Source organism: Cygnus olor, chromosome 13 (assembly GCF_009769625.2).
Source record: "Cygnus olor isolate bCygOlo1 chromosome 13, bCygOlo1.pri.v2, whole genome shotgun sequence".
Classification (NCBI taxonomy): domain Eukaryota; kingdom Metazoa; phylum Chordata; class Aves; order Anseriformes; family Anatidae; genus Cygnus; species Cygnus olor.
In genome coordinates this window covers 17248095-17273577 of record NC_049181.1, presented here as the reverse complement: position 1 = coordinate 17273577, position 25483 = coordinate 17248095, and the positions used below count along the sequence as shown (strand labels likewise).

Sequence of the window (25483 nt, the reverse complement as noted above, 5' to 3'; positions counted from 1 at the left end):
GGACAGGTTTTGACTTTAACAGTGGCGTATCTCACTTGACACTTGGGCAGTCATTTAACATGTCAAAGGCTTTAGAGTGGCGGGGCTGTGATAGAATCATAGCATGGTTTGGGTTGGAAGGGACCTTAAAGATAATCTAATTCCAACCCTTTGCCGTGGGCAGGGACACCTCCCACTAGATCAGGTTGCCCAAAGCCCCATCCAGCCTGGCCTTGGGCACTGCCAGGGATGGGGCATCCACAGCTTATGTGGGCAACCTGTTCCTCACAGAAGGGCAAAGACCCTTTCACCAGAATGTCATGTTGATGCAACTGAGCATGGCAGTATTTCACCAATATTTCTCCATCTTGTCCAGAAATACATTGTTTAAGAGAACCTAAAAGAAAATAGTGTCTCTCTAGTAGCCCTGGGCTGGACGTCTGCATGGTTTACACAAGAGCCAAAAACGCTGTTTATTAGGGGAGGATACAACCCCAGCAGCTCCTCTGCTCAATGTGGCAGGAATGATTCTTGCCCCTACGTTGTTTAATTACAAGAACAAAAGTCTGTTCCGTGGCTTGTGAAAGGTGAGGGATGGTGGAGATAAGGTCTTGAAAGCAACTGAGGGTGAGAACAGCCACACTGTGCTCTATGCACTTGTGAGTAAATGGAAGTAGCTGGTAATACCCACATCACCCATTGCTCTTATTTAGTTTTCTTTCATTCTGAAGAAACTTGGGGGCAACAACAGATAATACGGTTTGCTGCTACCAGAACGTTCACTGGTTGATAATTTGTCCTGACTTTCGTAACAGGGGGGAGGTATCCTGCACGTATATTCTTTCAATCAGCTCCACGTGGTGTCCTCTTTGGTCTCCACGAAGCCTTTTCACAGTGCGGTATTGCTGCCCAAGATTCAAGGAGTATCTTCTGCTGTCCTACGTGCAGAAGGTGGAGTAATTAGATAGAACTCGCCTCTCTGCTTGCTCTGGATGTTGACTAACTCTGTGTTGAGAGTTAAAGCACTGTGAGCAACTCGAAGTTTTTATAAATGGGCTTCTTGCATATTGTATGTGTGATCCCATTTTCTGCCACTGAGAAGAAAAACCTCAGTGTTTCTTCTGTAGATAGTCAATGAGGACTACGTACTGCCATTCCACTGAGGGGGTGAAAAAGAAGCACTTTCCCTGTTACTCTGCATGGCTTTAAAATGATGCTCAAAGTCAAGACTAGACATATATTTCTGATCAGATCAGTGCTTTTATAGTTACACATTTTTCTTTATTTGAATTTCAGCTTTCCTCTCAGGAGTTAACATCCCTTTTCTTTGCATGGACTTCAGTTGTGAGGGGCAGAAAATAAGTGGATCTTCAAGATGAGAAAACATCATGAAGTATCATCTGATTGGAATCTGCATTCTAGAGTGCTTCTCCAGAAATCCCGCTATCCAGATGTTTCAAGGCTTTATAAGTTTAAGTTATGGAGTGAACAGAACAGTTTTATAGAGTGATTCTGGCCAATCTTCTTTGGCCTGCTCTCTTTATTTTATAGATAATATATATTTTTTATTCAAAAGAGGTAAAAAGTATTGATGCGAGTGCATTTCCAAAGGCCTTTTCATTTTGCAAACATCAGGGACTTGAGTTCTCAAAATTCTTCCAAGCCATAATATTCTTGGGGATGGTATTTATATTGAGACTGATTCTCTAACCTTCTCTGACAAGTGGCATTTTCTAATGTGCTTAAAGTTCTGAGTCAGTTTAACTCAATGAGAGACAGACTCATTTAAATTTGGCACTAAATTGATAGTTGGATATATGTTTGTTGAAAGACAAAGTGCTGAACATGTATATATACATATGCAAGTGTGTACGAAAACAAAATATTCACATTGCCAGTATCAAGATTCAAGAATATTGTGGCCATAGATGCTTTTTTTTCTAGGAAAGTGTAATTACATTAGATTTTGAGTTACGGTGCCCTTTAAGCCCAATCCTACTTGCAGGTACCTAAAATGCAAATGGATGTTTTAGACATTACAATGTGCATTAATTACTAGGGCTAAAATGACAGTTTGCATGGTAATTAGAGCATTATCAACTCATTCCTGGATCAGTGTTTGATGGAAATTTTTGTGTTCGTGGAGTCAGAAAGGAAAAAGTAAATTTGAAACACAAGTTAGAAATGTGCACTGAATGTTTAGCTCCAACAGTAGTGTTTGGAGTTTACACTCCACAGCGGTGGTTTTAATCCCATAATGCTGAAGAGACATTTGGTGAACTTGATTATTTCAAACTTCTTCCTCAGTAAATGTATTGACTGGTATTTTAAAGGTGTTTCAGCACCGAGAGGTGATTATGGTTTTTTTTCTTTATTTTACTCCATTGGCAGTCAGAGGAATGTATTGCTGTTTTTATTCTGTGGAATAGAACTGAAAATTTGCTGGCAGGATGACATGCATTTTTCTAGATCCAAGTCGTTCTTTTATCTGCATGATTCAGACCTGGCAACTCCATCTCATGTTTGAATTAGGTACATGTTTAATGTGTTAGTATACTGCGTCTAAGATCATTTGTTAGTGTTTTCTATCCTGATTTTGTTTGTTCATCAGCCCATTTGTATTGACTTTGACTACAGAAGCAGTTGTCAGGAGAAATTACCTGGTAAGTATCTGTTTGGTGACAAAGGCCTTGGCTACATACTTGTCTTTTCTCCTCTATTTACTCTGCTGCTGTTACCAGCGGAAATGTGTTAGTGAGATAGAAGAGACTCTTGCAGAGATTTTTGTCCATAAGAGTAGAAGTTTAACTACCTGGTATAAACCGTGCCCTTTGGACAGATATTTTATACATCAAACTCTATACTTAGGTTTAGAAGAGGCGGTAGACTCTGTAGAATGTGTTGTTATTGCTGAAGTTGAGGTCTTGGGAATTGGGGCGGGTTCTCCCAGTCGCAGTGTAGGTTATTCTCCTTCCTCCTCTGGCTGTTGCCGAAGGCTCTTTGAATGTTACCACTTCTGGTGGGTGGCTCTCTCATCAGACAGCTGTCGACCAACAAAACTATTTTTCCTATTAAATCTAAACCTTCATTTCTAATAGAAATCCTGTGCTGGATCTTAAGCTGTCAAAGGTGGCAGTAGAATTGGTCACTTCTTGGCTGGCAAAATGTATTCTAGAGGGGAAGGTGGCAGTTAAACAGAGCAGGAAATGTATAGGAATTTAGCACCATTACTTGTGTATTTGTGCCTTTAAACTGTTAAATTCCTTGTTTATAAAAGCAGGAGGATAAATCGCCAACTGTACTTTCCATCCTGTCAACTGAAATGTGTTTTTAAGACAGGAACGTCAAAGCTGTGTTTGAAGTCAAGTGGATTTACAAGAGTTTCTGAGCAGGTTCTTGTGTCTGTTCTGCATTTGGTTCTGTTCACAGCCATGCCATCCTTGCAGGGTTGTTTCTCTGCCAAACAGCAGCAGAAGAGCTGTCTAGAAGATCTAGAGGCAGATCCCTGCCTGCTGTCTAGCTGCAGCTTTGTTCCTTAGCCAGTAAAATTTATTTTGTCTTCTAATTATTATTAAAACAGATGTCTTTATGATAATGCAGCTTTCCAGCTCAGACTTAGAAGCAGCTTTAAAAGGTTTCCAGGTGCTTAAATGATGCTTTGACACCTTTCGTTAACATACTCATATTAAGTAATTTTTCTTGTGGTTAGTAATGGCAAATTTTCCTTTTCTTAAAAGCTGCTCAGCCTCGCTTAGCTAGAACAAACTCTTGTGCAGGTGGAAATGATAAATAATTTGATAGCTGCAGAGCCATAAGTCAACATTCACACCTGTCAGATTCTGAAAGCTTCAGAGTGAGACATGCAACAAATACTGAAGCGGACAAATCCTGGTGTGTCTGAGTGACTGAACAAACTCCATTTTGTTTTCTTCTGCTGAGTTGGAGGAGATGCCCTTCCTACAGCCTAGTATTTGGACTGTGTATGCTGAATTCGAGTGCAGCAGAATAGTTGGACAGGTTCCTCTGCCTCCCTGGGTTAAAACCGAGTGCAGAAAGCTGCCGTGCAGGTGATGGTGCCCAGGAATGCAGAGTCTGGGGGGTGGCTGCTGAAGCCACAATGAGCCTGTGTTCTTCAGGGCAGCCTGTAAATGAACAGCTGGGTCTCCCTGGGGAAGCTTAGTGTTCCTCCACATACTGCTACTAGATCTTTCTGCTCAGCGCATTAGTGCAGCTGATGCTTCAGACATCATTCCAGATGACCTACTAAGGAGAACACAGTGTTTTCAGCTGGCATTTTTGGCCTTTAAGAAGACTGTTAACTAGAGATCTGGGCAGCATAAAAGCAGTCATTTTCATTGCACCCCCTGCTACCTATGGCTGGGCTCCTGTTTACTTTTTAAATTGGCTTTTTGTTTGCTTAGCTTCTGAAAGAAAATTGTATACAAAGAATGTGGTAAATGCAGGATGCATGAGGTTCTGTCAAATATACCAGGTAAATGCACTGGAACACAAATTCCTCAGGCTGCCTGTAATCACTGCTGCAGGTAACAAAACAGGTAAAGTATTCAGCTGAGTGCATTTTCGATTTTTTAACATGCAAATAAAATTTTACCCCTTTAAGGGGTAAAATCCACTGGTGCAGTCTGCAGGGTAGATATCCCTGTTCTCTGAGGCTAATGCTCCAAAATAATTTACCAGTAACAGCCGCCTCCTCTCCTCTCCCCGTCTCTCCCACGTACATTCAGGTACAGTTCCCTTAGAGCAGACATCACATTGATGTCTCTGTGGATTGTATTACACTAAGTCCTGTCCCTGGCCAGTGAGTGTTGTCCAAGGAATTAGGACTTTAATAAGCATCACTGCACTGCAATTTTTTTTTCTCTTGCTGAATTGGTACCCTGTGGTTTTGGAGTAGAAGAAGATTGTATTCCTTTAAGCAAGGAGCAGTACTGTGTTTTCGTAGGCTTGTACTAGTGCATGTAGTGTGCTGTAGCTGATGGAGGCCGGGAAGCTTTTTAATAGCACTATAGCAATGAATGTTTACTTCCTGGAACAAACCAGAGATGTGATTCAGCAAAATCTGAAACTGTACTTTTTATATTCTGTATGCTGACGTGGACTGAAAGCACAACTTAGTAGTAGTTACAAAACTCGATGCATGAAGTCTGTAACATAGTATGAATGTAAAGCGTCAGGGAAAAATAGAACTTAACCTTTTCCTCCCCGTAGTTAGATGTAGAGGAAGATGTGTGGGGATATATTCAGGGACCAGCTGCCTCCAGTGTAGTCGCTAAGCCAGCAGAACAGATTTGCTGTTTGCATAGCTAGCTCGTTCCTGAACGTGTTGAATTAGCAGGCTAAGGAGGTGCTGTTGACCTTGTTTGTTAAGCCAGAATTAATTAACTTAGAGTCACATTTTCATTTCAGTGACTCTCATGGTACAAATTTTTGAAAGCAATCCATAGTACTTGAACATACCTGGATTTTATTGATATTTTTCCAATTCTATCAGCTTCTGTTTTGTTACAGAACACGTGTAAAAATAAACCTGTTCCGAAGCCATCAATTAAAGCGTACTCATGGTAGGGTGGCTTCTGTCATTAAAAGTAATGGTCTGTCAAACAGTTTGGCAGTGACGAGCGTTTCCAGGTTGTGGCATTATTATGTACTCTTCCTGCTTAATGCGTTAGTTCCTTTTCTGGTAATTAACACTGAGACCATACCCACTGTTGCAGTTTTATTCTTAACTGTCCTTTCTCCATCTCCCTTTATGCTCTTCCTCCCGAACGCATAGCTCCAACATATCAGCTTTCAGCTGTTTGTGCTGTTTTCTTTGGATACTAACAAGATGAGTAGGTGTCATTTTAACCAGTTGGGCCGTGTATTTTGTTTGTAATTAATCTTAATGTTTGTCAGGTATCGCTTTGTGATTTTCATCGTTCGGGCTCAGCTTGCTTTGCTCAGGTCAGTGGGATCCACCTTCCTGCATTGCTTTTCTCTTTCTTATAAATCTTATTTCTTCATGTTCTAGCTTCAGTTTGAAATGTAAACCTTGTGAAGTACAATGTAAGTTTACTTTTCTAATATGAGCATATAAGCTGGTTACGCCTTCATGCTGCTTGATTTATTTTTTTCTGTATAAGATTTACAGCAGCGTGTGTAAAGCTTTAATGGATAACAGCTACTGTTCAGAAAAAAAAAGGTTTATGTTAAGGAAAAAAAGTACAAGGGGATTATCCTTGCTTCTTATTCCAATTGTGCTTAAAAAAAAAAAAAGCAACAAAGACACCTGATTGCATCAAATGCTGATATCAAACAGCTTATATAACACAAAGGTGTTTTACCTGATGGAGTTTCTGCTATTTCAATACTCAGTAGACTTAAACTTTTCATTGGGGCTAAATCCCATGGGAAGCCTGGAGAGAGGAGGAAAAACACTTCTTCCTCCCCATCTCCGTTCTGAATTAGGGTTGTGTGCTGCACCTCCTCAGATCACCATTTTCCTAAATTTATAAGAGACACAAAAATCCAGTGGATTCTTGAAAATGTTGGTTTGTTTTCTTTGTCGTGCCTGTTCCTGGAGGATCCAGGATGTGTACAAGCAGGAGGTTCTCGTATAGACACCTGGCATCCTGCTGATGTAACGAACCCAGGCGGGTGCAGACGTGGCCTCCACGGAGGAGGAGATAAGATATTTCTGACTCAGAGATTGTGTGAAGAGGTAGGTGGAACGTGTGGTGCTGTTCTGAATTAACTCCATGCGCAGGCATTCCTCTTTTGCAATAATTACGTTAATGTGTAACTTCTGTTGTGCTCATTGATCATGTAGACTCGAGCTATCCCCAGTAATTCCAGATTGCATTGTTAGGAGCTGGGAGCTTCTATCGCGGCTTCCCTCTTGCTAGTAACATAAAACAGAAAGGATCAGGTTGCTATAAATTATTCCACCTGTCCCAGCTGTTGATTTCAGCTGAGAATCAGGCTGGTTTGGGATTAGGAAGCTCCGTTTGGGAGCCGATATACTACCTCTCCAACTGGGTCAGAACTTTCACTGTAAACCACTGTAGTATAAAGAGCTTCTCATATCAAGGAAGACTGGCTTAGTGGGCTCTGTGCCAATAACTACTAAATTATTCAAAATAGTAACATAAATTTCATTTATTATTATATTCAGTTGCTTTTTAGGAAACCAGGATGGCCTGGTGTTGGTATTTATACATATCTTGAGTCTGCAAACTTTGCATACAGTCAACACTATTCTGTTCGGCAGCGGACATGACATTCAGTGTTGGGTTGTTTAATACTAATTTCTTATCCCTTAATTTAATAGGAAGTAAATGTTTTCCAGGGAACATTGCAAACGGTCCGCTGACAGCATTTGGGATGTTTAGTAGGGTTCAGGAGTTTAATGCTGTTGCCAGCATTGAGACTTTTGATATCAAATGGGTTTTTACAAAAGCTTTGGATACTTGTTTTTATTGTCTGACAAACATTGTCTTTAATATGAATGCTTTGTGTATGTTTCACTAGCATTTTCCGAGTGTTTGTATGGTTTCTACAGCTGGATATACTGTACATTCTGCTTTTGTCATTTTCTATTATGGTTTATACTAGAAAGCCTGCACAGTTTATACTGTACTGCAGGCAAGGACTGCATTAAAACCATTTTTGGTTAATTTGTTATACTTGTGAGTGATTATTTCCTATAATTTAGCCCATGACGAGGGAAAATACTCTCTCTCTGGAAACCTTACAGAACCTTAATTAATTGGAATTACTGTCTAGAGTGGGGAAGGTTCTTCATCTGTACCAAAAAAAATAGGTTAATTAAATCCTGCCCCCTTGTCTTACAAGGCATTGGTTGGAGCAGCCCAGGCCTTACATTCCAGCCCTTTGACAAAGAGGTAACAAGCCTGCAATGACAGTGTGTAATCCCCCACTTTTTAGAATATTTAAAAAGTAATAATGGACTATGTTGTTTTTGTATGTTAATTCTCCAAAAGTTAGAGTAAGGTAAGATACGAGCTAGTTTGCGTATTGTATCCTTACTGGCACATATGATAAAGACAAAGAAAGCAAGTATTTGGCCATAGATTTATGCCTGGTCTGATTCATACAATCACTGCATTGGCTGTTTTGGAAGGGTGTGAATTAATGAGGACCAGGGCTTTAATGAGGAGCAGGGCTTTTGACTTTAAGCCCTGCTGCTCTGTGAACAGAGCTAGAATTAGAGCCCAGCTTTTTGCCATTTACTTTTCTTTACAATGGTCAGTGATACTGATTCATCCATGGAAGCTTTAAGAGGCAAAACTCAACCACAGTGTGAGCAGAATTTCTGTAGAGAGCACTTCTCCCATTCTCAATTCCCACCCCATTAGGGCACATACACTGCAACAGGAAGATTCTTTCTTCAGTACTACAGATCAAGATAACTGCAGATGTTCTACCATTTGAAAATAATCTATCTAGAGCAAAATTCAGAGAGTTTTATCTTTAGTTCTTGGCCACCATCCCAAGACTGCAAATTGTGCCAGGAATGCAGTGTGGCTGCTACCGAGTGCACCTGTTGTACCGGAATTAGTAAGAGTGGCTGTGCTGCCTAACCCGGAGCGATGTCAACATCAGCACTAGAAATGAAGGACACACCTTCATGATTTAGTTGTTTTATTTCGCTTTTGCAAGCAGCCACAAAACAGGCTATGGAAGAATAAATAAATTAAAGCAGAGAGTGTAGCAGTTTATACGAATGAAGAATATGAAAATGCTTGACTTTGCAATGATTCAGAGTGCTTTGTTACTGCGCTTGGTTCAGTGTTCAGGCAGTAACCAACCAGAAGTAATCTAGGTCAAGTATTTCCGCCTTTGGCCAAAAAGATTTTTTAAACATGCCCTCAACCAACTCTGCTACAAATAATAATAAAATGTAGAAAAAACCTCATTCGTACTATCATACAGTCATATCGCTTTGTTCCAAGTGCGTCAATCCGTTCCAAAATACTTCTGTCCAAAGTGTGTTGGCGCAACAGGATGAACTTCTGTAGTTAAAATTGTGATCTCTGGGAATTCCTGGATGATCGATTTGGCACCTTTGGAGAGAGAGAAGAGAACTCAAAGAAATCAATGCCGCACCGCAGCTGTATTTCAGCACCACGTGTTACATCAAGGTAAGCAGAACTCTGTAGGTGAGCCTGCCTCTGTTCTTCTGCCTCATTTCTGGCTTATCTGCCTGCATGCGAGGGAAAACTTCCAGAATTCAGTGGATTGGGTTTTCTTACTGGGATTTTTCTTTTCTCCACCATACATTTAACTTCCCAAACTAACCTATTCACTAATTAATCCAATCATTATTTTGGTTACAGACTGCCAGGAATAACTCTCTACAGCATGGTTGATTTTTTGATAGTGATTTCTGCCATGGCCAATTTTTAAAACCCACAAGATCCATTTTCCTACTTAGAGAAACAGATATTCCTTTTTAGGGTCATCTTTTAAATTTAAAGATCTTTAACGTGCAGACAGTCCAGTTCTGTAGCTTATTTTACATCATGCTATCTGTAGAACTGGTGTTAGTTGGTGGCTGACCTTGGGCTGCTGTGCTTTGGAGCAACAGGGAAGACTTACAGTGCTCTGTGCGCCGTTGAAGTATTTTCTTTACCTATTCCTGCTTATAGGAAGGCTTTACCAGTTGCAGTTGTGCCGTTAGGGGTAACAGGCCCTTTTCGTCCTGCTAGCCTTCTCCCCTGCCCATGCCACACATGCCAGTGTTCGCTCTCAGTTTCAAAATTCAGAGGGGAAAAAAATCCTTCCTGAGCAGAGTGCTGCCGGTGTCCTTATTCGCAAGGCAGGAGCTCTTCACAGCTGCCTGGAGCACGGGACTGCCAGAAGCCTTCCCCACTGAACGAGAGAGGTGCGAGCACCTCTACCCCCCGCACAGCCCCTCGACTTACCGTGCGGTGTGGAGAATAGGCTTAGCAGGATAATGACACTTGGTTGCACACCGTGTTCTATAAGAACTTTGACAGCCTCAATTACAGTATTACCAGTACCTAAAAGGGGAAAAAGTGAGATTTTTGTTTTCCTGCTGGAAGAACTCTTCCTAAGCCAAACGGGGCTACCTGCACCAATCCTGGTGTGGGGCTGAACGACGATACTGTCCTGTCCCCACTGGTCGACTGTCACCTCAGCAAGTGTTAATTATTGAAAATGTTTGTCTCCTGAAGAAGGAATTTAATCTTTACACCCAAATAGCCGACTCTGCCAGGTTTTAAACACTGAAGTCAGTGGATTTTATTAAAGCCCTGAGGCAAGAAAACTCATCTAAAATAATAAGTTAGCAATTAAGAGCTCCATGTGCAGAACCAGAATTACATCTTAGGCTGAAAAATTTCCTTCATCCTGACAAAGTCCTTAGCACATTGATATATTTTGTGGTTTTAATTGCATTTAACTTTAAAATAATTTACTTTAGGATTATTCCTCAAAAAGTCTTTTAATAGTGAAAATACTATTTGAAGTCTTTTCTCATATAAGTTCATTTTTTTTTAATTTTGCCATTGGACTTGAATGCATCTACCTTTCTCACAGGTGCAGCCAAACCTAAGAGATGTGCTCTGCATTCATGCTGATGTGGACTGACTGATGTATATTCTGGCGCAGCCTGATCAAGTCCCTACTATGTCGCCTAAATCAAGCCAAAATCTAACAAAAGCCCCTGAAATGCAGAAACTTTAATTTAAATACAGAACAGTCACCGTAAATAATACAGACACTTACTTAGTATTGGGTACATAAGAAGAACTTTTCTCCTGTAAATGTCCGGGGGAAACTTAGCATAGTATACTTTTGCTCTTTGAGTCTCCTCATCGCTCTGTATCAGGATTTTTCCTATGCGGATCGATCTACAGCAATCCCGTAAACCTTGTTCCATTGCTTCGCCTCAAAATGAGCAAAAAAAAATGTTACGTGATAAGAAAGGGCACAACAACAAGACGTTACAATTAAATAGACTGTCCCAATACTGTGTTGATGAATAGTTCTCAAAAGGAGCTTTTTTTTTCTTGCTTTCAAATTTTAAAAAGACCTTAAGCTATTTTCGTTATCTCTGTTTAGACAGAAAAACAAGCCTACTCTGTGTCATTTGGCTCCCAGGTATTTGTGTTCCCAGGTTCTAGTGCTAAGCAGGTTTTCAAAGGAGAGAAGTAGAAATATCAAAACAAATAATATCATAAATCATATGTGGTTTGAAAAAAAACTTTGAGCTCTGCATAGCCACACCGTGGTAAAAAACGTAGTACAGGAATCTGCGGAGCGACTGGATTTTATATCATAAAAAGCTTGACATAGTTTTGGACAAGAGTACTTCCTCTAGCACCACTGAGCATGGTTTATTTGGAGAGCTATCTTTGAGGAGGAAAAACTAGTGGCAAACGAGGAAGGAGAGTTGGCCTGGCCTCTCAGAGTTAATGGTTGTTAAAGAAGAGGTCAGATGAAGTCTGCTGCTCCTATTTGTCTGCTGAAATGTTGAAGAAACATATTACTTGCCATTCTTTCTTAGGTATCCTTGATTACAGAATGTCAGCTAGCAGTCTGGGGGGAAACCTTTGCTGTAGGGAACTTTGTTGCACGTTTTCAGAAGGAAGCTGGTTACTGGTTTCAAAAGCATTTAATTCACACCCATTCAACAACCAAAAACTGCCTACCGCTTCTCATTATGCTGACTCCGCAGTTTCCCTTTTCAAATTTCACTCCTTCATACTTGTATCCTAAAAAAGGAAAGAAAGCAAGGGTCAGTGGCAGGGATCGCTCCCCTCTGTCCCATCCTGTTTTAAGTGATCCTGGTGTGAATGGAAACAAGATTCCCCCGCAGACCCAGGGACCGGTGCTGAGCTCAGCATGTCTCAGCAGGTGGCATAGCCCCACCTGCACGCCACATCCTGCACTCCTCAAACAAACTATGGGAACGGGACCAGAACCATGAAAGAACTTACTTGTAACGGTTACTTCAGAAGAGCGGCACAGGTGTGATCCTGTCTGTATGTTTTATAACTCAAACATTCAGGTCGTTATTTTAGATGAAGGATGTTATCCAAAATAAAGATAAATGGCACGTGCCCTAAGTAACCAAGCAAATGCACTCCATTGCTGCAGGTGAAGAGGCATAACCAAAATATGATACTACTCTAATTGCGCTCCTGATCACTGAAGAACAGAAGTGGGCAAGGGTATGTGTACGAAAGAGAGATCGCCGTTACTGCGAGTTCAAGGTTATGAAAGCAAGGTAAGCCCACTCGTAGTTCTTCAGATCTAACCTGAACTTGCCCAGTACCACTGCAGGGAAGAATATGTGGCAGTGTTTTTATGGGCTTTTCATATTCTCCTGCCTGGCTGAAAAAAGTCCAAAGGCTCCTTTTAAAGGAGAGCCAACAGGGCATTTCATTGCTGGCCTCGAGGGACATTCTGCTTCTGAAAGTACAAATCGTCTGTGCTGATGGCAGCTTGCAAATGCTCGGAGGGAAAGAGTTAAGTATAAATAAGCAACAATTGGTAGGTAAGTGTCTGCGTTCTCAGGGCACGCTTCCTGTTGGATGAGTGCATCTGAGGCCATTTTAGCTCCCTCCTTGGGCTCGGGTAAGGGTGAAAGGGCTGACACTCTGACAGCAGGGCTAGCAGTAACAGCAGACAACAGCCTGTGCACCACAGCAACGTGTGCCCAGAGGGCCAGGCCCAAGGCACTCGTTCCCCACAGGCAGGCGAGTGGCTCACTAAGAAACAACTGCAGAGCTTCAGGAGGGCATTACTCGCAGGGGACCTGCCAGACAAACTGGGTAACGCAGACAGCCAACAGCCATCAAACCACCCCTCACCGACTGACCTGGGACTGATGTGAAGCCAGGCCTCAAGAAGTAGCTGCTGTTTTAGTTAAAAGCGAGCAAAGGTAGGTGACTGTGGCGCCTGAGCACCTTCCTAAACTCTAGCTAGCTTCAGAACCGAGTGTTTTCAGGCCATCTTTTCTGTAACTAAAAGTAGGGTAAAGACATACATATGATTTACGGTGAAGGGCAGAGGGGTAGAGTGAATGAGAGGATGTACAGAGCTGCTCTCAGGCTGCAGAAAATGCCAGCAAAATCCTCAAGGGGAGGAGGACTCAGCTGGTGCCTGTCCTGCAGGGGTACTGCAGGTGCCCTGGGTGTGCTTGAGGTTCCCCAGACGTGGCTGATGCACTGAGCAGCAACTATACTACCTCTGAGTAACCCATGCAACCTTACATATCTTTTAAGGTTAGTAGGAGCAAACCAGAAGTACTGCAGTGGGTTTCCTCTAACGTCAACACAGCCACTTTTTATTTCCTGCTTACCATCACTCACGGTTGCAACAGAGGCAGATTTACGCTGGCATGACAAAACTCCTTGTGCTGAGCACTTTTTTCTGTAACGGGTATGTGAAATGTCATCAGTTTTAATTCGATGGTGTGATAGGGGCAAGTAAGTTGATCTTGCACGTACACTGATAAAGTTTTTATCACAGTTTTGCAAGACCAATTTAAAACCATTGTAAGGTGACAACTCTATGACTGTGTTCTGCTCAGTCCTGTCATCACATGTCTTTTAGCTTTTTTTTTTTTAATCCCTTGAGGGGACCTTAACTCTGTACTCTAGCCTGAATGTTAAGTTGTTCCACCCTCTTGTAACAGTTCCACATTGTTATATTAATTCAGCTTCCACTTCTAGTCCTACCTGGCGGAGTAGTTTCCCACGTACCTGTTGGAGTGGTCACCGTGCATTCCGTGTATGGCAGTTGGTTCAGTCCCTCTTCAACCACAAGTCTGATCTGTAGAACCAGAGAAAGCAGCTTAAAGGGGTTTGTTATCTAGCCAGATAAAATACTAAATGTTAGGAGCTTCTGCAAGTACTAGGTGAACACCTAACAGCCAAGAACATCCTTTTACTAGTAGTTAGGGATAGACCTTAAAGGCCTTTTATAGAGCAATGTGTATGTTTTGTCCACACATCAAATGAAGGCAATAAAAAACAGAATGGGGGCAGGGGTACATCTATAATGCCTTTATAAAGCTGGCTTAACTTCTATCTGGCAGATAAAGCCATCAGAGACAAATGTTTCTCAACAAGTGAACCACCCATGGTTAACTTTATGTTGCTGACAGAAAATATCAGTGAGAAAAAAGGAAAATTCCCCTTCTTTCAGTTCCCCATCAGCTAGGCCCTAAGGCCTGTTTTAACATCTGTATTTCTAAGAAGAAGCTGCAGCAGGGCTGCCCAGAACAGCTGCAGCGCTGTAAACACACCACCCAGCGCCCAAAGACGTGTCAGTGGATCTACAAGTCTCTTTATCACCCCCTTCTCTGGCACCTGGCAGCTCTGATTGCTCCACACACTCTGCTCAGCCCCTGCGTGTTCACAGGGTGCAGATGGCCCAGCTGCAGTGGGGACATCGCTCCTGGAGATGTGGCTGGCGTGTCACACATCTCTCCAAAGGGCAGGAAACCTGTGCTGTACCCCAGGTGAAGGTACGAAATGCATTCATCTCAGCCCAGAATGACTGCCCAGGAAAGATGCTCTGGGTATTGCAGATATACAAAATTCTCTCTGCTGGTGAGCCAAAGATTCAAAGGCCAGGACTGCTCAAGGAAAGCTACTGCCAAGCCAAAGATGAAACCTATTAGGCAAAAGTCACTGTATAATGGCAGAAATGAGGTGACTGCTCCTGGGACTGAGCTCACTTCAGACATTCCAGAAGCAGGGCAGGCTGGAAGGTTTTTCTGTTCTTCCATCCTGCCCCAGTTCCTAGCATGCACACAGACTGCATTAGGAGTTAGTAAACTAAAAGTCCCTCTTTGACAAGGTTTTGGGAGGAGGGAGGGAGCTAACAATGTTAAGTTCTAGCAGGCCAGTTAAACTGTCATGGCTCGCAGACTTCTCTGAAGTTTTAGGTTATGCATTTAACACTGATATGCAAAATTATATAGTCAGTGTGCTCATTTATTACAGTTACATGTTTAAGGCTGCCTCTGCAGTAAGCGAGGGAAATGCTGTTTGCTTTGAACCTTCAGTAGCACGAGGTGTGTTAGCACTGCTAGGAAAAGCCACAGCTAATACGAGTCTGAGGAGCTGTAGCTAACTACCACGTAAGTGTTTTGAGGATGTTAAGATGTTAGTGACCCTACCCTTTCTCAGCCAATTAAACACATGGATCAAGTCTCCTTACCAGTCTCAAACACCACAGAAGAAATCAGGTTGGACCAGTCCTTCAGGGTCCATGAACAGAGAAATTGGGACAGAGGCACCTAGAGAAAGCAGCTGCCAGCACTCTCGTTTACAAGAGGTGCAATCACTAAGGAAGCCAGCCGAGGTGCAGTTAGGGATGGCGTGTCTCTGAGCAGACAAACCTTGAAAAGGGAGAGCCCTTCTAGCGACACCTGAGCAGATAACTTTAATCCTGAGTGGCTGCATGTCACAACTCTTGTGCCTGCCTGCAGTTTGGAAAGAGGTGAAGCAATGAAATGCCAATAAACTAGAATGTAAATAGATTAAAAATTAATTTTTAGAAAATCACTTGGACTAGATGATCTTTGAAAGTCCCTTCCAACTTTTCTATTCTAAATTCCAGAGTGACCAACGTTATCTTCACCCTACTTGTTGGCTGAGGCTGCAGGACAGTGCTGTGTAGATGACAAACCCCTGCCTGAGTCCAGGCTGCAAGGCAACTGTGCTTGGTCCTTGCCCGAACTCGAGGCACACGATGCCTGGTGTCTCTCTGGGAGATGTCCCCTCTTCCTATCACTCACCCAGGCTCTGAGCACACAACAAGCTGCTGTAGTGCCCACCCAGCTGCAAGCAGCTTGACTGAACCCAATTTATCCAGTGCTGCCTACCAAGCAGGACTCCCTAAAATAATTCTCAGGCTGTCTCAGTACAAATGCCTGGGGCTTGGTGAGCTCCTCACTAATTCTGCAGAAAAGCTGCAAGGTGCCATCAGTGAAAGTCTCCTTTCGTGTGCAGGGCAGCACGTGTACGAGGCCTCACCGTGAGCCTTTTGCAGAGTTCTCTGCTGGTGGTTCTCAGCTTGCTCTCCCTAGCACCTTCTGGTCTATCTGTTCAGATATCTACTACCACGAGTCGTAATGATCAATCCTTTCTTGTGCTAGAGGCTTACTTCCCACGCCTGCCTCTTCGCCTTCCCAGACACAAGATGGTTTGTTGTCTTATTCATGATTTCAGCCCCCCCATCTTGCAGCTGCAGGACCACACCATCAGCAGTCGCTTTTCAGGAACGTTCTGCTAACCTTTACCACCTCTTAACTCCCTTCTTCCACAAATATCTTTGAATATTTCTTTTGTCATCCCCTTCTGTGAGAAACAAACTGCCAGACTGCCACTATCAATTCATCAAATCCCTCCTTGAACCTTCTTCCTATTGTGACCTTACAAGATACTTGCCACTAAACTGCCAAACTAGTAGCAAGCTTAACTCCATTCTCATTTTCTCTCTGCAACGAGATTTTGCTACTCTACAACTCCATGCGTTTGTTTCTCGTTTTCAGACTGCATCTTGTCATTAATCAGCTGTCTGCCAGTCAGATGAAAAACACACAGCAAGTCTTAACAGTGTTTGTACATCTACTAGAGTCCGAGTCCCATGTGCAACTGTGATACCATACAGAAAATGGGATAGTCACACACTGTTTCTCATAATGTTCCTCTTACAAAATGAAAAGCAGACCAGCAGACCACCTCCAAACAGAATGAGAAGGTACGTGGGGGAGGCCCATCACACTAATTAATGGTGATAAAGTACAGCTGGGACCTGTAAGGGTTCTCCTGTCTGTAACAGGATAGCCATTATTTATCTCATTTTTAAAGTACAGAACAGGAATCTTTATTGCTTTGCTTTAGGTCAAAGAAATTGATAGGAAGGAATGCTCCTGAAAAGACAGGAAGCTGCTACAAGGTAAAATACAAATATTAACCAGAGAGGAGTGCTGTTCAGGAAGGGGCCTGACTCTGGACTGGAGACCTGCACCCTGTAAGTATGTGGGGTTGCTGATGTTGGCTGTCTGAATCTCATCTACACATTTAAGCATGTGAAAAGCTGAAACCACAAAAAAAAAAAAAACAGGAAGAACGACCCACAGTTGAGCTGGTTTAGCACAGGCTGTGGATGCTTCCTGTGCTGTTCCCACTTGGCCAGCACTGTGAAGGACGTTACGTCTGCTGAGCACTGCTGGCACGGAAAGAAGGTGGGACTGTGGCTTTCTGCCTGTCCCTTATGAAGGCAAAGAGGGACACTGCAGTCGGTAACTTGACCCTATAGTAACAGTGATGAGTTTTGTTGGCTCAGGCTTTCACTGATCCTGGAGAACAGAAGAGGCAGAAACATTCTCGAAAAGGGAAAAGCAGCGGGGAAAGTGGAACAAGCTGCAGAGATAAAAAGCACTGCAGTCACACGTCAGGTCGGGGTCGTATGTAAGCCCTGAGCAAGCCTGCATCAGGCATGGATTAAGACTGGGCTCAGGACACCTGCCTGGTTTAGCAAATAGCGCCCGTGACTGAACGCTCTCTGGACTGATATTTGTTAGAGGGAGAAGGAAAGGCTTTCCTCAGTAACGAATCTGGAGTCGCAAATAGGAAACACCCTCTTGAATACAAGGGCGTATCCAGTACATGTGTGGTAGCAAGTGTTGTGGGCTTCTTAAGCATTTAATTTACGTGAGATAACTGCTGCATTCCCACCAGCCTTTGTCCTGACTTACCAGGATGTGTGAAAGTTTCAAATTGCTTTGTCCCTGCTAGCAACTACCACATGGTTAAAAGCCCGTTCCCAGGGTGGATGCACCCAGAGCCGCTCATCTACCACACAACAAGTGTCAGGAGGTGCTCTGCATGCAATCAGTCGTTGACATCTAGACTGTAAGAAATTGTTGACAAGATCAAAAGTACTGTTTCAAACTAACACTAAATTATCTACAGCCTCTGTGCAACTGTTTTTAAATCGCATTCTCATGTTGCTACTTCTCACTGTACTGAAGTATTTGATAATAACTTAGTTTCTGGAACCCTTTGAGATGAAAACACTGTAACAAAGAACAGAATCCCTATACAGAAAGTTGCTGTCAAACAGCAATTTCCTTTGTTTAGAAAAGTTGCCCTCACACTAACATTGTAGCTCACAAGACCATTTTATAAAAGAATTACACAGCAGAACATCAAGAAGAAGAAATTCTTCACCTACCAGACGATCAGCAGAAAATACGAAGTCTCCTCTACTGGCTGTCCTGAAAAAGGTAATAATTTCTCTTTTAAATTGGGGAACAATTAAGAACATTGCTTAATTATAATGTTACACGAAGGACAATATTTTCCAGAGACAGTTTGGAGAAAGGTCTCCTGCCACGTTCCAACTTTATCCCCCAGAGATCGTACCGTGTGTGTTTTGTAGCGGGTGGAGAAGCCTGAGGTGCAGTGAGCTCACGCGAGGCTTTACCTCTTACCACTGGCCATGTCGCTGCATTGCACACGTAGCAATTGAAGCACGAAAACACCAGCAGGATATTCTGTAGGCTTTCCATTGTACCACCATGCCAGCTCGCTTCCAAAACACCTCAGCAGCTCTGACCTGTGCCAGCCTGGTAGGTTCTCTACAGCTGCAAGCAGGAGAGCTTTGCTTTGCCCGTTCTTAAGTCAATCGAACCACAGGACAATGATGAAGCAGATCCCAAGCGCTGAGACTGGCCCAACGCACCTGACAAGCAGGATATCGTATCTTATCTGAAACTCATTCACAGTGTGATAAGCCTAGTGAGCCTGAGCCTAAAATGATTAGGGATAAGCAAGCAGCGCTATGAAAACCCCTCTCTCCTGGCTTACTGGCTTAGATGGAACTTTTTGCTACCACAACTGCTGGCTGGTGGCCCGTCCAGAAGACAGGAAGGGTAAGCTCACCTCTTCCTGCTCCGTGCTGTGCGAACATGCCACGTTGACAGCTGCAGTCGTAAAGCCAGGTTGGAACACCTGGCTTCCCGGGTCAAGACCAACTCTCACCACACAGAAGTAGGACAAACTTCCAGCTAAGGAGACGATATTTCCAGCATGTTAGCCTTAAAAATCCTCTGGCAAGGAATCACCATCACAGGCAGGTCACTTTTAGTGAAACTTTCTGTTAATCACACTAGGCACACCCCTCTCTCATCTTCAAGCTATGATACTCTGGATGTCTCTTCAAATACCACAGATAGTTTTGCACTTAATCCCCAAGGTTCTGCAACATCTTCTATTTACAAGAGTGGAAGTCAGAATGTTTGTCTGCCTACTCCCTGTACTACTAGTATAACCTTGCCACATTAAGAAAATGAGCTTTTAAAAGACTGGCAGCCTAATCTGATTTCTTTCCTTGTGCTAGCACTACAGTATTTGTTATTCAAAATGCTGTTTGTTTTTTGCTCTTTCTAGCAATGACAGGATATTCTTAATGTTCTGCTACTTCGATGTTAATCAGAAAACCAGAACTGAAGAAAGCCCCATCAAATAACCAAGAAACAAGCTTGCAATCACACAAACTGATTTTGTTAAGATTTTTAAAGGGATTCGTATTCCCAACTGTGGTGTGTGCAAATATAAAAAAAATGACAGCAAGTAGCACAGCGTGTAGGTGGTGTATTCTTAGGTTTTTCCAGACTAGAGCGTAGCATGTCAGAAAACTTACCCATATTTCATGAAAGGGGGTAAGACAAACCTGACCACGTCACGACTCTGGTTTTGATTGCAAAGCAATAAAAGTTTAGAGTGAATACTGTGGGCTATTAATACAGATTACGAGGCTTTAAATGAACTACTCTGTCCTCACACAGGGAGGCTGATGTTTTTACACACTGTTCACAGAACACCCTTGGTCAGTTCTGTCTGGTTTTTAAGGGGATGGAGGACATTAGTGGTGGCATGCATAAAAATTAGAGACAAATAATAATAATACTGAAAATGACAGATCTTGTGCACACCTTCAGCTGGAAAGCTGTGACCAGATTTCAAGCCCCACATCACGAGAAAATTAATTTCTAGGGGCCAGAAAAAAAGGTTCACGTGAAAACGCTGGAACTGCTCACCTGAAAAATCAGATACAAGGATACAAAGTAATGATCTACAGCAGACTACAAACTTCTTAATAAAGTAACTGGGACTGGTTCCAACCACTGCCAAGGCTGGAGGCAGGTCGTGGCCTGACACACTTTGGTAATTCCTGTTTCTCCCGTTCACCTTGCAAGAGAACTCCTCCAGAGACAGCAGGGTGCTGTGAAGGCAAGGCTGGAAAAAAGCTGCTTCCCCAAACAGAGTTCATAAAAGACCTTTATAAGAAGTGTAGGCACTGGAACCTGGTGCCATTAATGGGCAGCGATGCAGCTGAGAACAGGAGCACATCCTCTCTCTGAGGGAGAACCAGAGCCGTGTAAGTACTTGGTATTTCAGTGCCTGTATGGGGGGTGCTAAGTGAAAGGGATCCCAACCTGCCTGCCTGCAGCAAAGCCATCTCTGCTCATCATGGCTGAGTGGCACGCTGTTGAATCATCGCACTCTGTATAGCAGTCAGGACTGCGCGTCCTGCTGCTCTGCTGTCTGCACTGCTGTGCTGTTCGCTCCGTTCCCTGGGGAATAAGAAGCCGCAGCAGAACACAGCACAATGATCTCACATAAAAGACACAACAACCCTTAAATACCTACATTTAAATCACGTCTGTTGTTAAATTGGGAGTTCAAATGGCACTACCCATCTGAGCTAATGAATTTCCTCCCGCAGAAACCAGCGCTCTGGGCTGCACATTGCCACACTATTCATTTCAGCTTCCAGATCGCTGGTTCCAACCTGTGCAGGCCAGACACCACTGCGAGGTCACACCCTCCTCAGAAGAGGCTCTGACTGTTTGCTCCCGGGCACTCTGTACTTAAACTCATCAGTTTAAGAGAGGACTCAGAATTCACGCCCGACAGTGTTAGCAGGCACCTGCCCACCCATTTGGCACAGCCAAGGCTCCAGAACTGAGCGAGCCAGGGCAAAACACGTGCACCCACGCACACAAGCCGAGGCCACCTCTCTGCCTCCCTAATTCTGGCTCGCAGACCTCATTAACTGCAGTTACAGCTACATAAAATGAAACTAAGTATATAAACTGTAATTTTAGCCTATGAAATGCTCACCACTGATTCAGTTAGCCATCTCTGAACCTGCCACAGGACGTGAGACCAGCAACGTGAAGGTGGTTTTTGTCTTGTTTTTTACTGGACAGTTATTCCAATTGAAAGGCTGTGTTGCATTCCTCTGGATCCTGAATTCCTTTCCACTTTTCTGTGCGGCTCATTGTATGGGCAACACAGAGTTCCTAAGGTCTTCTGCATCCAGCCTGTCCACCCTTAGGCTGATGTAAACATGCCTGATTCGAGCTTGCACCGCACTAAGAATGACTATCCCTTCCTCACTGCACAGGAATAGCCCCAAACTGACTGTTTTCTCCTCCTTTTGGTGTTTCTCCCAGCAGCTTGCTTTGTAATTTCTGCCCTTTCCATGATTGCTGTACCTGGAACATCTGTGTTCATGAGCATTAAGTAATCCCAATGCCCCCCTTGAACTTGCCCAGCTGTGGGACTGCCTGTTCTTTTCTAATCCAGAAACAGAGCTACACTGATGGTATCTAACCGCCCTGTAGTGACACAGCTTTTCCCTCTTCTCCATTGTATGAACAATATGAACACAGCCTTTTGTCAGTTTAAATCAGATTTTTTGACCATTAACTCCTCTTAGCCATAGCGCCTTATTCATAACTATGAAACTTCTTATGAGGAGCTTCTTTTAGCACTTGGTTGGAATGGCACTGTTGGACAGAGTCCTCGTAAGGCAGAATACACACCTGCTCAAGGAAAGGTTACTGCAACAGTTTCTAACCCCTGCATAAGAAATACGCGCACCTGTGCAGCTGAGCACACATTTTACCATCTTTCTGGACAACGGGCATTAAAGTAGGCCCATCTGAGGCCTTTTCTTCACTGAAATGCTGCTGCCTTTCTGAGCCAGAATATAAAAACTGTGTTTCCTTGCCGTTGTTACACACAAAGCCTTTCTGAGCAGTCTGCTGTCCAGCTTTCCTCGCTGGGCAGGAAGGGAGCTTGGAAGTGACGGCTACATCCCCACTTCTAGAGCAGTGCCACGTTCAGAATAAAGCGTGGTGCGCTGGCACTGCAGCTGCTAGGAGCGATTCATTATTTCCAAGGCTTACTCTACACCTCGCCTTACTAGAGTCTTGTGCAATGGCCTGATGCAACTCAAAAAAAAAAAAAAAAAAATCTCAGAGTTAAAATATCAGCTGCTGTTTTCTGGTTAAATTCAATACACCCAGAAACTTGTTCAATATATTTGCAAGACTTAAAAATTTACTTGCAACAATAATAAAAATACCTAGGTGGGTACAGTAACTACATTGCTAGTATTTACCTAGATATCAAAGACATATGTTATTTCCTTTTCACTAACCTTAATCCCTTCTGTAGGCCATGCAACAAGCAGAGTTTGGATTGCCTCACTGTCTCTCTGCTTGGCCCACGTAAAACTTCCCTTTCTGCTCTGCAGGAAGACTGCCAGAAGACATTCTTACCTGCAGAGATCTTTTGTGTGGTCTTGCCACAACTGCCCTCCTTGCAGCAAGCCAGCACTAGCTCCATGTGCTCCTGCCTGCAATGAGATCAGCTTTTTCCACAACGCTTTGAAGAGTCAAAAATCCCTAATTTAAGGTAACAAGGCACATCTAAGCCAGCACAATTAACATAGGTATTGTCTTTGATGATTAGTTCTACATAAAAATACGTTAGTGGTATTACAGTTGCAAAATTAAGTACTCAAGAGCTGGGAAATACCAAAACACAGCCTATGCAGATAGAACAGAGGAAAAATAAGGGGAAGAATCAAATTGGTTACTGCAGATGTTGGAAGCCCGTGTGTTGCAGGACAGGAAGGGTTTATTGGGAACCTGGAACACTCCACTGACAAACTGTTCCCTACCTCTGTATCTGCTGGGGCTTCTTGCATCACAGAAGGCAAATTGTGCTTTTAATGGATGCCCTCTACATACATTTGTGTTACATTGCACGCTCAATTTAACACGCTGTAGTATCACCTTCCACATGCAGAACAATCGGACACCAACAGGATGGGTGGGAGGAGAGCTCCTGACATGAGGTGCGACGCGAGACCTGCTGTTTCCCTGTGCCTTGAGCACCTCGTGTCGGAGGTGCTCAGCAGCAGGGCCCAATCTCACGCAGATTTTTGCCCCTAAGAGCTGCAGAAGCGGGATGACAGCTCCATGTCCCACCAGGTGTGGTGGCAGCACTGACTTTTGGTGACAGAAAGCGACAAGCGCGGGAAACAGCGCCTTCAGAAAGGGCAGCGTCCTAAGGAGGTAAGGGCCCCTCAGCAAAACCCTCCTCCGCGCTGTATCACTCCCGCATCCAATCTGGGCACTCTCCATGGCTAGAACTAGATGGTTTTTGAGGTCCCTTCCAACCCGAGCCATTCTCTGACTTTACAGTGTCTCTGTCAGGGGCTGCCGGTGAGGGGGGCTCCCCTCAGGTCCCGCTCCCCTCCCCACCCGGGGCCGCGTCCCTCAGCCCCCCACCACCCCTCTCAGTCCCCTCCACCCCCCCTCAGCCCCCCAACACTCCCCTCAGCCCCTCGGTGCCCCCCTCAGCCCTCCCCGTTCCTCTGAGCGCCCCCCAGCGCCTCAGCGCGGCCGGAGCCGCCCGTCCCTCCCTCGCTCGCTCCCCGCCGCCCGCCGGTTTCTCGCCAGGCCCCGCCGCGCGGCCTCCCGGCGCTCACTTGTCCCTGATGATGGTCTGCAGCTCCCGGATCTGGTCGTTCATCGGCAGCAGCTTCAGCTGCGCCCCGATCTCCGCCGCGGGGCTGCGCACTTCCACCAGCACCCCGCCGTTGTTATTGCTGCTGCTGCTGCTATCCGGGCTGGGGCTGCTCTCGCCGCCCTCATCGGGTTCCGCGAAGCGGATCAACCGCGAGCAGCCGGCCGCCGCCGCCGCCGCCAACACCACCGGCGGCTGCTGCTCGTCCTGCGGGCCGGACGCGGGGCCGAGGCGCTGGTTGCGGCACGGCATCGCCTCCATGCGCCGGGCCCCGGCCCCACCGGCAGCCACGCGTGCTCAGCGCCGGCCCCCGGCTTGCGCCGCCGAAGGGCGGGCCGTGGGGTAGCGCCGCCGCCCTAATGGACGCCCGCGCTGCCGCTCAAGCGGCGGGGAGCGGCGCGGGGGGGCGCTGGTGGCGGCGTGGCCTCGGCTGAGGCAAATGGGGAGTCCGTCAGGGGAGGCTACCCCTCAGCTGCCCGCCGTCCTCCCGTCATGGCCTCCTCACGGTTCTTTCCCTTCACGATCTCGTCCCTCCAGCCCCGTGTGGGGCCCGAGGAGGCCCCACGCCGCTGCCCTCGGGTTGGGTAGCTGTGGGGTGATGGCTGCCCCTGGAGTGGGGCTGGGGCTCCTCTGCCCCTCGGCAGCCCTGCTTTTGCCTCGGGGATGTCCCAGCTGGCCTGTTTGGAGCGTGTTAAAGGGCTATTTGGTGATTTTAATCCCAAATGCACTGGAGTAAACTCTGGTTTAGCTTCTGCTGCTTCACATCGTTACACAGGTGCTGCACCATGCTGAAGATCATGAAATATCATACAATGTAGTGTGCTTTCATAGAACTGTAGAATCACAGAATCATTAGGGTTGGGAAAGCCCTCCAAGATCATCTGGTCCAACCGTGCCCCTACCACCAATGTCACCCACTAAACCATGTCCCTAAGCACCACGTCCAGCCTTTCCTTGAACACCCCCACGCACGGTGACGCCACCACCTCCCTGGGCAACCCGTCCCAATGCCTGACTGCTCTTTCTGAGAAGAAATTTCTCCTAATTTCCAACCTGAACCTCCCCTGGCGCAACTTGGGGCCATTCCCTCTAATCCTATCACTAGTTACCTGTGAGAAGAGATCGACCCCCAGCTCCCCACACCTTCCTTTCAAGTACTTCCAGAGAGCAATAAGGTCTCCCCTGAGCCTCCTCTTCTCCAGACCAAACACCCCCAGTGCCCTCAGCCACTCCTCACAGGACTTGCGTTCCAGGCCCTTCACCAGCTTTGTAGCCCTTCTCTGGACACGTTCCAGGGCCTCGATATCCTTCTTGTACTGAGGGGCCCAAAGCCAAATACAGCTCTCAAGGTGCAGCCTCCCTAGAGCAGAGTACAGGGGGACGATCACCTCCCTGGTCCTGCTGGCTGCACTTTTCCTGATATAAGCAAATAGTTTCCTCACCTGCCCTATATGCTGCCTATGACCTCCTATAAGTGAGGAAAATTATGAGGAATTCTGAACTAAGCTGACACAGAAATGACGGTTTTCATCATTTCGTCTATAAACACTCAGCCTAGGCTTAGTAAACTACTTTTCAGTAGGGCAAAAAACAGCTGTGCT

At 44.9% G+C, this 25483-nt stretch overlaps 2 protein-coding genes across 3 annotated transcripts in view; one reads left to right on the top strand and one right to left on the bottom strand.

Annotated features, from left to right (window-relative positions):
- ZDHHC15 (zinc finger DHHC-type palmitoyltransferase 15) overlaps positions 1–7655 on the top strand; it is a 28424-nt gene extending 20769 nt beyond the window's left edge. For both annotated transcript variants that reach the window (XM_040572090.1, XM_040572089.1), the window contains exon 12: positions 1276–7655. The gene's annotated coding sequence lies outside the window, so the exon portion shown is untranslated. The remainder of the gene's footprint in view (positions 1–1275) is intronic.
- A 975-nt stretch (positions 7656–8630) lies between these two features.
- Positions 8631–24226, bottom strand: UPRT (uracil phosphoribosyltransferase homolog). Its single transcript, XM_040572091.1, has 7 exons — positions 23845–24226; positions 18226–18268; positions 13737–13806; positions 11679–11741; positions 10753–10914; positions 9927–10025; positions 8631–9065 (listed from the first exon to the last, which is right to left on the bottom strand). Exons 1-7 carry the CDS (start codon positions 24141–24143, stop codon positions 8959–8961), a joined length of 843 nt encoding a protein of 280 aa, XP_040428025.1. The 5' UTR covers positions 24144–24226; the 3' UTR covers positions 8631–8958.
- Positions 24227–25483: the final 1257 nt, after the last annotated feature.

Bases quoted from the DNA above. Each gene is read 5' to 3' on its own strand.
- UPRT (XM_040572091.1), bottom strand. From the start codon at position 24,143: ATGGAGGCGATGCCGTGCCGCAACCAGCGCCTCGGCCCCGCGTCCGGC. The intron at 13,807-18,225 runs GTAGGTGAAGAA...CTGGTTCTACAG, and splicing joins TATTTTCTGCTGATCGTCTG to ATCAGACTTGTGGTTGAAGA. The intron at 10,026-10,752 runs GTAAGTGTCTGT...TTCCCCTTTTAG, and splicing joins TCTTATGTACCCAATACTAA to GTACTGGTAATACTGTAATT.